The sequence below is a fragment of the Pleurodeles waltl genome, chromosome 4_1 (genome assembly GCF_031143425.1).
Source record: "Pleurodeles waltl isolate 20211129_DDA chromosome 4_1, aPleWal1.hap1.20221129, whole genome shotgun sequence".
Taxonomy (NCBI): Eukaryota; Metazoa; Chordata; class Amphibia; order Caudata; family Salamandridae; genus Pleurodeles; species Pleurodeles waltl.
In genome coordinates, this window is record NC_090442.1 from 242,494,934 (window position 1) to 242,508,333 (window position 13,400).

The window sequence follows — 13,400 nt, forward strand, 5'->3', positions numbered from 1 at the left end:
AATAAGGTTTGCGACTCACTATTAGGAAGAGGGGGTGCGAGGGGCGTCCCTTCCTAATAGTGAGTCACACTGGTATGTAGGAATGTTTTGCAACCCAGAAAACATTCACAGATTACCACCAACTTCAAGTTGGTGGTAACCCATTCTCAAACGGAAAGAGGTCCCCAAGGGACCTCTTCCCCTTTGTGAATGTGGGTGAAAACATTTTTAAGAGCAGGCAGTGATCCCATGGCTTTGGCGGTCTGTGTAAAATGACCACTTCAGTCCCCCGTGCTCGGTGGTGCTGCCACCCAAATCCAGCAGTCTTGTTACTATAACGGGAGTCTCTATGACAGGAACATCCAAGTATGAGGTACGTGGCAGGGTTGAGCAGGGTTTGCTCCAGCTCTGGGAAATTCAGGGAGGTGTGGAGTAGACCCTTTGAAGAGCAGCGAGGCCTGGAGTGCTGATGCTCCCACACCTCATCCAAGGACTTGGAGGGCCTGGCGAAGTTGAAGACCTCTTTTGTCTTCATGCGGTGGGACTTACCTGATGTCTTGGATTTAGACAGTGACTGTTGGGTGCATCTCCGCAAGTGGTCCTGTGACCTTCTGCGCAACCAGGGTCATGAATGCCAGGGTCATCTGATGTTGGGCGAGTAGCTTGAGGGAACACTCCCTTAGCACCTTCGGGGGGGGGAGGGTGGGGGGGGCATAGCCCGGTAGTCCTCACAGGTCTTGAAGTTGTGGTCCCTCGACAAGCACCATAGACAAACCAAGAGTTGGTATGTCACAGACTTCTGCCTGTGAAAGGGACCACAGGGTTTGAAACCCATAAGTTTCTTAGGGGACATCCTTGTCACCACAGGAGAATAAATTCTGTATGAAGTGTTGACCAAAAAATAGTCAAAAAGTGACTGAGGGGTTGCTCTTCACAGATCAGTGCTAAGTGGCATGGATATAAAAGAACTGACTTCAGCTCAGTGGGGTCGTGCTAATATCGGAACCACACACATCACTTCCTGCATAGACTCTGAACAGAAAGACGCCACCTACCAGCATGCAGGGGTACTACATGAAAATTTCCGGATCATCTGACACCTGGGGAATATTCTAAGGTAAGAAGTCTCTATCAGACAGCAAACCACCAAGTCTCTGAAGAAAGCTTGCTCACACAGCAATATACATTGGAGCACAGTGCAATCGAAAAATACACATCGGAAAAATTGCCCTAAAGGGATATAGAATTAAGGCACTTCGGAGCTGAAGACTTCCCTCAAACAACAAAGGGAGACATGCACATGTAGATGGGAGAGAAGGGGCACTGAAGAGATGAGAAGAGAAAAGGAAGAGAAAGAATATCAGATTTGCAGAAAGATGAGAAGGGCAAAGAAAGCAAGCACAGGGAGGGGGTGGTGAGATGGAAAGAAGCATCATCGTATATAATGTGGAAGAGGGTGAAGAGGTGGAGTTAAGAAGAGGATGAAGACGAGAGAAAGGAAATGAGCTTAAGGAGAGAGAAAATGCTGACAAAAGGAACAGAGTGAGTGGAATTAGAGGGAAAGAAGAATATGGAGGGACGAAAAGAGTATGAGTAGGTAATGAATAGAGAAAAGAAGCAGATAATAGTGAAAAATGTCAGTGGTGAAAGAGATGAATTGGGGAAATGCAAAAAAGAAGGAAGAAACAAAAGGAAAGTAAGTGAGAGGAGTGCCATGAATTAGAAGTGAATATATTTTCTGCTCGGTGCACATTCATCAGAAACTAGCATATTGTAATTTTTTTTTAACTTTATCAAAAACAGAACAGAAACCTAATTGAACAGTACCCCTTGATTTAACCATTCTGAAGAAGGCAGACACACGGATTTCGAGTTAATCTGGACGGGGTTTCTGCTATCTGTCTATACTCCTAAAGTGTGAACATTCTCTTTGGTCACAAGCTGCTGTCCCAACACATACCCCTCTCCTAAGCCTATACCACTAATTCCTCTATTTGGCCAATACAACAGCGAAAAAAGATTCCACTTCATTTGTTCTGAAACAATTAGAAGATGAGATGTTGGACACTTAAATCAATTGTATTTGCAGAATAAAGACAATTCCCTTTTTTTAATAACCTTTATTGAAAATGCAGTTTGCCATATTTTTAATCATTCAACAATACAATGGGAAGAATAACACTCACCATTGTCAAATACATAAATTTTGTCTGCACAACATTCGTAAAAGAATTTGCATAAGTTTTATTCAAACTAGAAAAAAGATCTAAAAAGGCAGTGCTACAGGACAAGAAACCCTGGAATTGAAAGAATTAAAGTAATATTGAGGCAAATGAAAGCCACAGTGACAAAATAGTGGCAAATTTAAATATTAGGAAGCAACTTATAGTTGTAAAGATTGGATAAAGGAAACATGCACGGTAACAATTTTGTGATTATATATTGTTTAGATCAGACAGCTATTCTATCATACACTGTATGACATCAATTGCATCACTGACTGTGCCATGCATTAATTCATTGATAGTCAACTACTATGACAGTATCTACAGGATCCACCGTTAAACATGTCCACACTTCATAGCTTATTGTATGTATCCATCATACAGGATATTTTAGAAAAAAGTAACTTTCAAAGCATTTTAACTATGCTGTATTTTCCGTTTTACATGCAAATTATCTCTAAAAACAATTCAAAAAATTGCAGTTCTCTATAATTAAAGACTGCGGAAACAAAGTTCTCTGGTCCTTAAAAGAGTAAATAGTATGCACCAAGTGGATCCCAGTACTATTAAATCAATTATAGCATGCAGAGGGATGGACGGATGAATGAATGAATGAGCGAGGATGTATAAAAGAGTGTGAGTATGGAATGATGGATGGGGAAATGAGTGTCGAGATGGACGGACAAATGAGGGTGAATGTGTATTGAGAAATGAGTATGATGGCTGAAAAAATTAGTATGAGGATGAATGGAAAAACGAGCATGAGGATGGATCAACAAAGGAACACAAGGATAGATGGACAAATAGATATGAAACTAGATGGTCAAATGAGTGAAATGGATGGATAAACGAGTTTAATGATGGACGAATACACGAGTGTCAGGATAGACGAGTGAGAAGAAATGGATGTGCGAGAGGACAGAAGGACAGGTGAGTATGAGGATAAATGGAAGAGCGTGGGGATGGAAGGACAGGTAAGTATTAGGATAAAATAATGAGTGTGAGAACGGAGGGTCAGTTGGGCGCATGGATGGATCACTGACTCTTATTCAAAAGGCAAACATTGCAGGCCCAAAAGTGGACCCGTATAATGAGCCAGGCGTGTAAGATTATGGACATCAATACATATTGCTAAATTGTTTGAATTGCAGTGTCTATTTTCTTTAAGGGAATAAACTTCATAGACTTGTGCGTTGACCTACATCCCGCTATTAGCAACTCGCCTCCAGTAGGTCTCTGAGTAGTCACGCTCTCAATGTCCTTAGGTTTACAATCCCCCTCCCCGCTTCATTAAACTGCTCAGAAATGCCTTCTTCATCCCCAAAACCCAGCCACAAAAAGCTGCATTTGCCATTTCATTTAGATTACGACAGTCACTGGCCCGCTCCAACTTTCTGAGCACGGCTGTAGTATAAATAGAAGGGAATCATTCTGCAGGGCTCTCCATTTAAACCCTGCTGCCTGTAAAAACAGGCGCACGTAACCCAGCCAGCAGGGGCTGGGGGGCAACGCTCTCGTCCATTTCTCTCACCAACAGCCCTGCCAATGGGCGCCACTTTATTGCTATACAGAGCCCTGTTAATGTGCAGCGAGAAACAGAAAGTCAAGCACCGCAACTGCTCCATTATTTGTCCTGCTGTTTACGTGGCTGTCAGGAGAAAGTGTCAGAGAAGTTGTGAATGATGCACATTTCCTAACTACCCCAGAGGCAGCGCTGTAATGCATTTGAATGAAGAACAGTCCTCACAGCGCTAATTGAGTCTTGATAATAGGCACAAAGTGGAACTGAGGAAAAGAGCATCTGTGTTTTGAGATGAAAATTGAGTTAAAGCCTGTCAGTGAATTGATCTATGGGACCACAGTTACTGCTCTAAACAGTCTTTTAAGGTATGGTAATGCTATTCTAATTCACATGTCCTTTTCAGCACGGCCTCTTCAGAGATTTTACATACATTTTACAGATGATGCAGACCGAAGTGCAAAATGAAAAATTGCCCAAAATAAATCGGGTCGATAGTGCTGCATTGCTTGTCACTTGCGAACAGCTAATGCTAGTATGTTGCTTATAACATATTCTTACTCTACAAAACTGTTGAGGGGCTGCACGAAATTACTACAGACTTACATTTACTCAATCATTGTCTATTGGAAGCATCTCGAAGCTGATGTTTGGAATAAGGAATTAGCAGGGAACTTGGGAAGTGTTGGGGCAGCTCAGAAAGAGGAAGGTATCGGGGCTGGGGTAACAAGGCTGAATGAATTGAAGCGGAAATGGAAAAGTAGGTGGACCGTAAGGCACTATAGTAAGCGAGGCCGAGACGAAGAAAAACATGGCAGCTGGTAGCAGATGGACTATTTAGGCCCATTCACTTCAACTAGGCCAGGCGTTATGGTGAGGCTGAGGGAGGTGTTGGAAGGCAGGTGGCGGGATATGGGCAAGGGTGAGTGCTAATAGGGAGAAGGAAAACAGCTCTGAGAGGGGAGCGAAAATGAGAGAAGGGAGTAAGCAGCAGAGTAAGACCACGTAAGAAGGAGCGCGTGTGGCCAGACACTGTACTTTGTGGCACAGACACCACAAAGGGAAGCGCATAGAGTGCTGCACTTCATACCATGCTGATTAGACTGCACCACGGTTCGCGTGCTGTTAGGTTGGACCCTGGCATTTGCTTCCTCGCCTCACACTCGCCGAAGGAAAGAGGGATGAGCACACCACATTTCCTACCTGGTGTCCCTCTGCTCAATTTATTCAGCCAAAGGGGGAAGAGAAGCTGTGGAACCCCGTTGTAATTGCAAGTGGTGTTCTTGCTACCTCTCAACTTGTTCCAGTCCCAAGAATCGACCTCTGCACTCATGTTTCTGGCTGCCCCTTGAGTTGCAAACTCCACAGGAAGACAGCAAGAGGCAGTACAACTTCACAAACAAAGGGCACAGAACAGCAGGCAGCAGGCACGTAGGAAGGTGACTGCTGCAAATGGTTTGCCAAGTGAGCTGCACAGTACAACACAAAATAAAAGAAATGAAACACCCCTCCCAAGATGGACACATCTGACTTCTCAACCAATTAAACTTCCACATGTCTCGCAAAGGTGAAACTTCACAGATCATTAAAGGCACTTGAATATCACACACTGAACAGTGGGTCAATGGTCACACATGTTAGAAATAAGCTATGAGACCTCCCTGTGATGATATAAAAGGGGAGTTTAATGAACATGTAATCTCTAAGAAATGGGAAACTTACGTATCTGCATTCTAATCTGCTGTAAACAAGAGTCCTTACCACGTGGTACTTTTTACGCCTACTAACGTGAACTTAAAGCACAGCAGTATCATGATAACCACTTCATTAATGCCATCAACCACTGGTGATGGGTTCTCATACCGTCACACTGCACCATTGTCAGCATGTGAATCACTGTATGGACTGGGAGTTTGACTGGGCAGCCAGATATACCCAAAAAAATACAAGCCTGTATCTCATAGATTTACATCTTGATTGTAGGTCACAAACCTTAAGTACGTTTTGACTGCTACTGATTAGCAAGGATCAGAGCCCTCCAAATGTGGATGTAATTTAAAAAAGTGAAATCAAATGCTCTAGACCTTGGTGAAGCAAATTATGTTTTCAGGACCACAATCAAGCCTCTCGTTCTATATATCAAACACTCTTAACTATCTTGTCAGAAAGGGATCCAAGGTGTGCCAACGCGTGAACAGCCGACGCCTTCCGCATGAGTCTCTCAGTCAAAGGCGAGTTTGGCTTCAGGGCATCCCGCTCCATTAACAGGGAACTGAAAAAAGGAAACATTGTTAGGCTGCTGCAAAACCCTGCTGTAACAACATATATCACCTGCTACTCTTCTTCTAAGAGAAAGTCCACCAACTGGAGTAACAACTGTTTACTGAAAATGCTGAATGTTTTTATGTTTACAAACCATGTGCTCCCTGGCTTATACGTTGTGAACCATAGATACTGATAATTTAACTAAGTATTTGACCACAAATCCCACAATACCAAAGCTAGCAAAACCAAGCTCAAAACCTATTTTATTTTCATTGAAGGTGATACAGCAGATTTCAAATAAATAATGACTGTTTAGTAATATGATTGACTTACATTGAAACAGAGTACAAAACACTACAGAATTTTTGTATCCTGGAGTCGACTGAACTAGGCCAAAATTCCATTTTGGATTTAAAAACGCCACCACGTTTTCATTCTTAATGTCTTCACATGCATCAACATGCACTCTGAAAAGTGTATTGTGATTCTTTCGTAGTAGGATGTTGGTCTTTATAAGCCGTAGAAGAAGCTTTTCTCTAAAATGCTGTTGAACGTTCCTCCAGTTCTTCCTGCCCTAAGCTCAGAGGGCCAATTCATTTCTTAAGTCTATCATCGTTTTATGTGGACCAAGATTTGTGCTGTCACATTCAATTACATTAAGGCAAAGAGAAACTAATTATTATTTATTTAGATAATTGTATTAGGTATTATTGGATTTTACCCTCTTGTGACGTCGGAGTATCATTTAGCTCATCTTATATACATTGTGACCTTTACTGTGCATTGTGCGATAAAAGAACAATTCTGGAGGTGAGATGTACGTGTTCTGATTGTCTCTTAGGCAGCAGACTGTGTTATTGAGAGGGGCCTTAAGTCAGCTCATTCTGCATCTTATATATGAGATGAGATTAATCAAATTGAGCTTTTTTTTAATGAATCATAATTATTTAATAATTCTTCAAGGTAGCGATCTTTGTCTTGGCTTATTTATCTGACTACTCTATTTAATTCAATGTAAATCCTAATCTATTTTGGGACACATTTCCTCATACATCCTTGAGAACACCACCACCACCCCGGTGCTTTATCTTTAGATTATCTCATATAATAACGCCATCAGTTTTGGAGGAGAATGCAGGCAAGGAACACAAAGGTAACAGAATAGATAAGATATGGAGGTAACATTTACCCTACCTTGGCTCTGTCTACACTAGTGTTTCGCAAACTGTGGATGCGAGGAGATTTTTGGTGAGTCGCAAAAGTCCAAGCAATAAATAAAGGTGCCTTTAAATGCTGTATTTGTCCTGTCACAGTTGCTCCGCTTCTAAGACTGACAAACTGCTGCTTATTTTTTAAACATGGTGATTTGTGATTACGAACCCTTCTTATTTTTTAGTCAGAGAAACTAAAGTAAATTATGTGACAGTCTTGCTGGCGTACATGGAGTATGAAAGGAAAGGCAGTAGGATGTAGTTTTTTGTAACAAACTACAAAATACAAATACCTTAAATTAAATACCTGTAAATGAACTGAACGTATTCAGCAGTTAGGAAATCAGACGTGAAGCAGTTTTTTGTATTTCTGAAGTGTGACAGAAACACAGATTTTAACATGATCAAAATATATCTGCCCTTTTGGCTTTCACAAATGATCAATATTCACTAAAACCTGATTTCCACAACTTATCATTTGTGTGCAATACTGATTTATCAGTAAAACTGTATGTCTGAACAAATTAAATGCCAATTTTAATGGAAAATGTGCTGTCTGTAAATGACAGTACACTACCACACCATGCTTCAGTTACAGTTAAAATCGCCAGCTTCATGTCCATCAAAGCTAGGTGGGTCGCAGAAGTTTGTAATTCTAAAAACTGGATACTCATTCTAAATATTCTGAGAAGCACTGGTATACACTCTTGGTTTCTATAGCCTGGACAATGGGAGTATTATCAGTCTTCCAGTGTTCCTAAAGTAGGTCCATTCCAAGGAGTGTGAGTATTACTAGGGCAGATGCATTGCAAAAGATTGTGGCATTGACCAAGTGTATTGTGGTACTTGGAGTTTGTGGGTGCAGATTATTGTGGTGTGATGAATGATGGTATGTGTGCGATTTACACAGTGTGAATTGTGGGTTATTAGTCTTAGTTATTGTGATTTTGATGATTTCATATTTTTCAGTTATAGTGATCTAGTTCTCTATTGCTTACTTGGGCATTATTGTAAGGATGTTGGAAATGTGGTGATTGAATGCTTCAAAATTATTGAATTATTGTGATCGTTGTAGTATTGGGTTGATAAACGGATTCATTGAAATCCAGGATCTCAAGATATATTCATATTGTTGAAATTGTCTGCCAAGTGGAGGTGTATTTTGAGATGCGCTACATTCACAACAGTAGGGTGTTTTCCTCAGATGCTAAAGGTCTAGTTGTGGAAGGGTTCAAATCTTGATTGGTGACTGTTTATTTTTTGGTGCACAGGAGTAAACGTGCTGATCAGAATGGGTTACTGCTAGTCAAGAACCTGCTTTATTGTGATTGATAGTGCCATAGAGGTATTTTTCTCTTCCTGTAGTTATATTTGGGATTGGCTCCCTTTTCGTCCATACTAGGAAATAAACATACAAGAACTTTTGTTTGTCTGTTTTGTGCGCAGTTCTAACAGCATTACACCACAGCGAGCACCACTGTGACTGGTCTACTGTTATACGGAACCATGCTGTAAATAATTATGTGTGAGCTGCACTGCGGCTGGTTGGTCTCTATTTTAGTTGCCCTTTGATTGGTTAATTAACACTGTTTATATCACATGGTGTGAGAAGAGTCAGATCAAAAATTGGTCCTGCATTGAAAAAGTTTTCAAATACTATCATAGAGGGAGAGAAGATACCTCTGGAAGATCATCCACTCTATGAAACTATGCCACATTCAGGGCTACACGTGTCTGTGGTTACAACAATGAAATTAGATCAAATCTGGGGACAAGAACATCAAATGCCCTTTGCAAAGTATCTTTAATGTCATAAAACTTGAGATTTTGAGGCATGTGATGTATGAGAGAAAACTTAAGTGGAGACCTGTTAAATTTGAAGCACAGAATGAGTGGAATCACACAGCAACTGAAAAGGAACAAAAGAAAACCAACAGCCAAGGTAGAGATGTTCTGAGCTATTTCTTGCATTCAAGATGTGGTATGCAGAGAAAAAGCACAGAAAGAGGAAATAAGTAAGAGTGGATGTGTTTCCTGTAATTGCTAATGGGGCACATACGACCATAAATATTTGAAATTATGAACTTAAAAACGAGAACGGAAAAAGAAAAACAGAACAATGCAGATGGGGAGGATAGATTTAAGATGATTTTTTGGACTCGAGATCCCCTTCATATAATGATGTTTCATATACACCTGAACCTCCTGATCAGGCTGCTGGTACAGTTGTCACTACTGTTATTACAGCACAATCAAGTGACCGGTGAGGAAAGATATTAATATTTTCCAACAATGAGGAAGAATTAATATATCTGAGTAAGGAAGCAGACAGATAAGTATGTGAAGTACATAGAAAGCTTGAGGGCTTGGCTGAAGAAGACAACATTTATTTATACAATAGGAAAAATGTGTGCAGAAATTACAGAATGGATACGAAAGAAGACTGTGAGCCTGATTCACAAAGGGACTTGCGGCTTGTAAAGTTATGAGGGTGGAGTCTCCACAATCATGGCGGAATATCGGCACTGAGCACTACAGTGTGGAGATTTTGCCCAGAGGGTGGAGAATCCACACTCATAACTTTACAAGTTGTAAGTGCCTTTGTGATTGGGCCCTTCCTTCGCATATCAGAGATCTAGCTAATAGTACAAAAGAATGGGCAGATTTATAGACATACAGGGACAAGTGGAAGATAGGGGAAGCAAGACACAAAAGAAAAGGACAGAAAGGAAAGTGCAAATATAAGTGAAACTGAATCTGGAACAGTTGCTGCAGGATTCCCTTTGTGAGAAGTGCATGGAGGAGCATATGTGCATGTCCCTTTGAACAGATCTAATCTCCTTACATTCACGACAAATTTTCCAAAGCTTAGGGAAGAATCAAATAAATGATATAGGGAAGTGGAGAGATTAGTGACAATTTCAAAAGTGCTTTGGGTAGATATAAATGCATTGTATAAATTATTGTCCACAAAAATTCTGGGCTGAATGCAAAGCAGCCAGGATATGGCCAGTTTAGGAGCCTCCAAGAGTCCATCCTGAAAAGACACTAGCCCCTAAAAAGGTACAGAAAAGTGTAACTCAATAAAAGCAAAAGGTACCAGAAAGAAAGGTGAACTAGTCAAAGATCACGAGAGCTACTCAAGAGCCAAAAGAATCAGTAAATGCATATTATGAAAGGTTAATGCAAATCTATGGAAGGTTCAGCAGAATATTTCACGGTGATACGCACACCTGAAGACAGTTTAGAAGTCGTGGTAGCACACAACTGGGTACTTTTAAATAATTCATAGTCATACCACCCACTATTCACTCAGTCTTGTAATATTATATATTCTAGGAACTGTTATTGTAAGCTATTTTTGCAGAAGTGTTGGATTCAGGGGTGTTTCCCTCAACTTGGAAAAAGGCAGTTGTTATACCGCTGAAAAAGAAACATGGGGGAGACCCTGGCAATCTTAAAAATCTTCGCCCTATCTCACTCCTGCCTGGCCCAGCTAAGATTCTAGAAAAGCACATAAATTACACACTAGCCAAGTATCTCCTGGTGAATGGCTGTCTTGATCCCTCCCAACAATCCATCAGTGAGGATTGGGGAGAGGTTGTAGATAGGTTTCCTAACTACATGAGGGAAGTCGGCCGATGGATGACCCAGCATTGGCTGAAAATGAATGGGGAAAAAGACTGAGATCTTGGTATTTGGGGCAGATAGGTCAGTCTGGAGTAATTGTTGGTGGCCTGAATCCTGTGGGGCTTCACCATCCCCAATAACAGTTACCAAAAACTTGAGCATCATGTTTGACAATTCCTTGACTTTTGACCTTCCGGTCAATCCAATAGTCAGTGTCTGTTGGATGATTAAAATCCTAAAAATAGTTTTACTGTTCCTTCCCAAAGAACTCAGAACATATGCGGTCCTTGCGCTCATTATATCCAGACTTGACAACTGCAATGCATTATACTTAAACATCAACCAACTTTCTTTGTATACGCTTCAACTCATACAGAATGCAGCAGCTTGTCTGGCGCTAGGACTATCCAGGTCTGCCTCTGCCAGGGAGAGTCTAAGACAGCTTCATTGGCTCCCTATTAGGAAGCAAATACTTTCAAAGCTCTTTGTCTGCGACACAATGCTCTCCATTCCCAGGGATCTGGACACCTTCAATCCGTGATTAGGCGGTAGATTCCTAGCCGCCACTTAAAATCGTCTGGCCTTCTGAAGGTTCTAGTTCCCCACTGTAAGAAAGCTATCATGGGAAACAGGGACTTCTCAGTGGATGTGTCAAAGCTCTGGAATTCACTTCCAGAACACATTAGGTGGCTCTATGCTCATGTATCTTTTCATAAGCAACTCAAATCTTGGATTTTCTCCCAGAAGTTTGCTGTTGCAGCCTATCTGCTCAAGCAGTTTTCAGCACTTCAGTGCCTATGGCTGGAATGCGCTTTACAAAAAACCCCAAATACAAATATAATAATACCATGTGTGCATAAGGAATTTGTTTCACTCCACCCTTGCCAGTTCTCCCTTGTCCAGGAGAACCACAAATTAAACAACCAGGGCAGAAGGAGTATTTCCTGAATTATATTTCAGCAATAGAAGAAGGTTCAGGTGATTTTAATGTGTCAAGGAAGAAAAAGATTCTCTTGCATAGACTCAGTCCAGATGGGTTACTAATGTTCAGTTAAATGGAAAATAAAACTTGCAGAAGTGAAAGTCCAGATGTAATTGGAAATGCTTTGGAGGATCTTGATAAGTATTATCAACCAGCAATATGTGCAGCGCTAGAAAGGTAAACTGGAGCCCATCGACGATTATGTGTCTGCTTTTAAGAAGCTGCCAATTTTATGTAAGTTTGGTGTGTTTCACTATTTGATCCATAGTCAGATCATCATGCAAACGAACAACTCAAATTTACAGGAAAGATTATGGGTTAACAGGGATTCATCATTAAACGATATTACTGCCTTAGTCAAGAAAAGAGAAGTTTCTAAGAGATGTGCTAAGGCTGTCACTACTACTTCTTCAGCACCTGAGTCCAAAGAAACAACAATTTGTGAGGTATATAATCCAGATACAGGGAAGGAAAATGAGGCAGTTAATACGAGGGTGAATGAAGTTTCCTAAGATATTAAACTAAGCTGCTTCAGGTGTGACAGTAAGAATCACCTTGCGGAAGATAAGAACTGTCCTGCTCTAGGAGCTAAATGTTTATTTTGTGGAGTGCTAGGACACTATTCAAAGGTTTGCAGGAAAAAGAATAAGAAGCCACAAAGTGTGAGGTTGATTTCAGAGAGATCAGATTCTGAATACTCTGAAATGGATAACAGTGAGGAGACTGAAGGTATTTTGTGTGTGGATTGTCCAGCTTAAAATCTACAAAGAACAAACCTTTATGCAATATGACGATTGAGGGAATTGACACTGCTGTAGTTGTAGATTCAGGCCCACCCCACACTATCATAAACAAGAATGTGTGGAAGGAAAGGTTTAACACATTGGGTGATTCCTTTCAAGAATTAGATATACATCCTGTTATGTTCACTGGAGAGAGAATTCCCATGCAAGGGTACAGAAAATTAACTTTTTAATTTAAAGGCAGAAATACATTGAGCAAGTTGTATTTTGCAGAGGTGGAACCATCTGTTCTTGAATGGGTGGATCAAAGAGCTCTGAATATTTTGTTAGTGTAGATAATGTATTATTAGCGTAAGGACTAGAACAAGAGTTGGTAAAGGAATAGAAGGAACAATTTCATGAAGTATGTTCAGGAGGGATGGGCAAAATGACAAGGTTTGTGCACAAAATAGTGTTAAGGTAAGGAACAATTCCAGTGTCCCAGACAGTGAGGAGCATTCCTCAGTGTTAAAGAAGATGTTGCTAATTGTAGGAAGTTGGCTCTGTATGTGCTATTTCAAAGTAAGGAATAGCATGCACAGAGTCCAAGGGTTCCCCTTAGAGGTAAAATAGTGGTAAAAATAGATAATACTAATGCTCTATTTTGTGGTAGTGTGGTCGAGCAGTAGGCTTATCCAAGGAGTAGTGTTAAGCATTTGTTGTACATACACATAGACAATAAATGAGGTACACACACTCAGAGACAAATCCAGCCAATAGGTTTTTATATAGAAAAATATCTTTTCTTAGTTTATTTTAAGAACCACAGGTTCAAATTCTACATGTAATATCTCATTCGAAAGGTAT

At 40.6% G+C, this 13,400-nt stretch overlaps 1 protein-coding gene across 1 annotated transcript in view; it reads right to left on the reverse strand.

The window, feature by feature from the left end:
• Nucleotides 1–2,091: 2,091 nt before the first annotated feature.
• Nucleotides 2,092–13,400, reverse strand: part of TTC38 (tetratricopeptide repeat domain 38) — a 309,404-nt gene continuing 298,095 nt past the window's right edge. Inside the window, exon 14 of the mRNA XM_069228235.1 lies at nt 2,092–5,995. Coding sequence (XP_069084336.1) covers nt 5,863–5,995 — 133 coding nt within the window. The 3' untranslated portion in view covers nt 2,092–5,862. The remainder of the gene's footprint in view (nt 5,996–13,400) is intronic.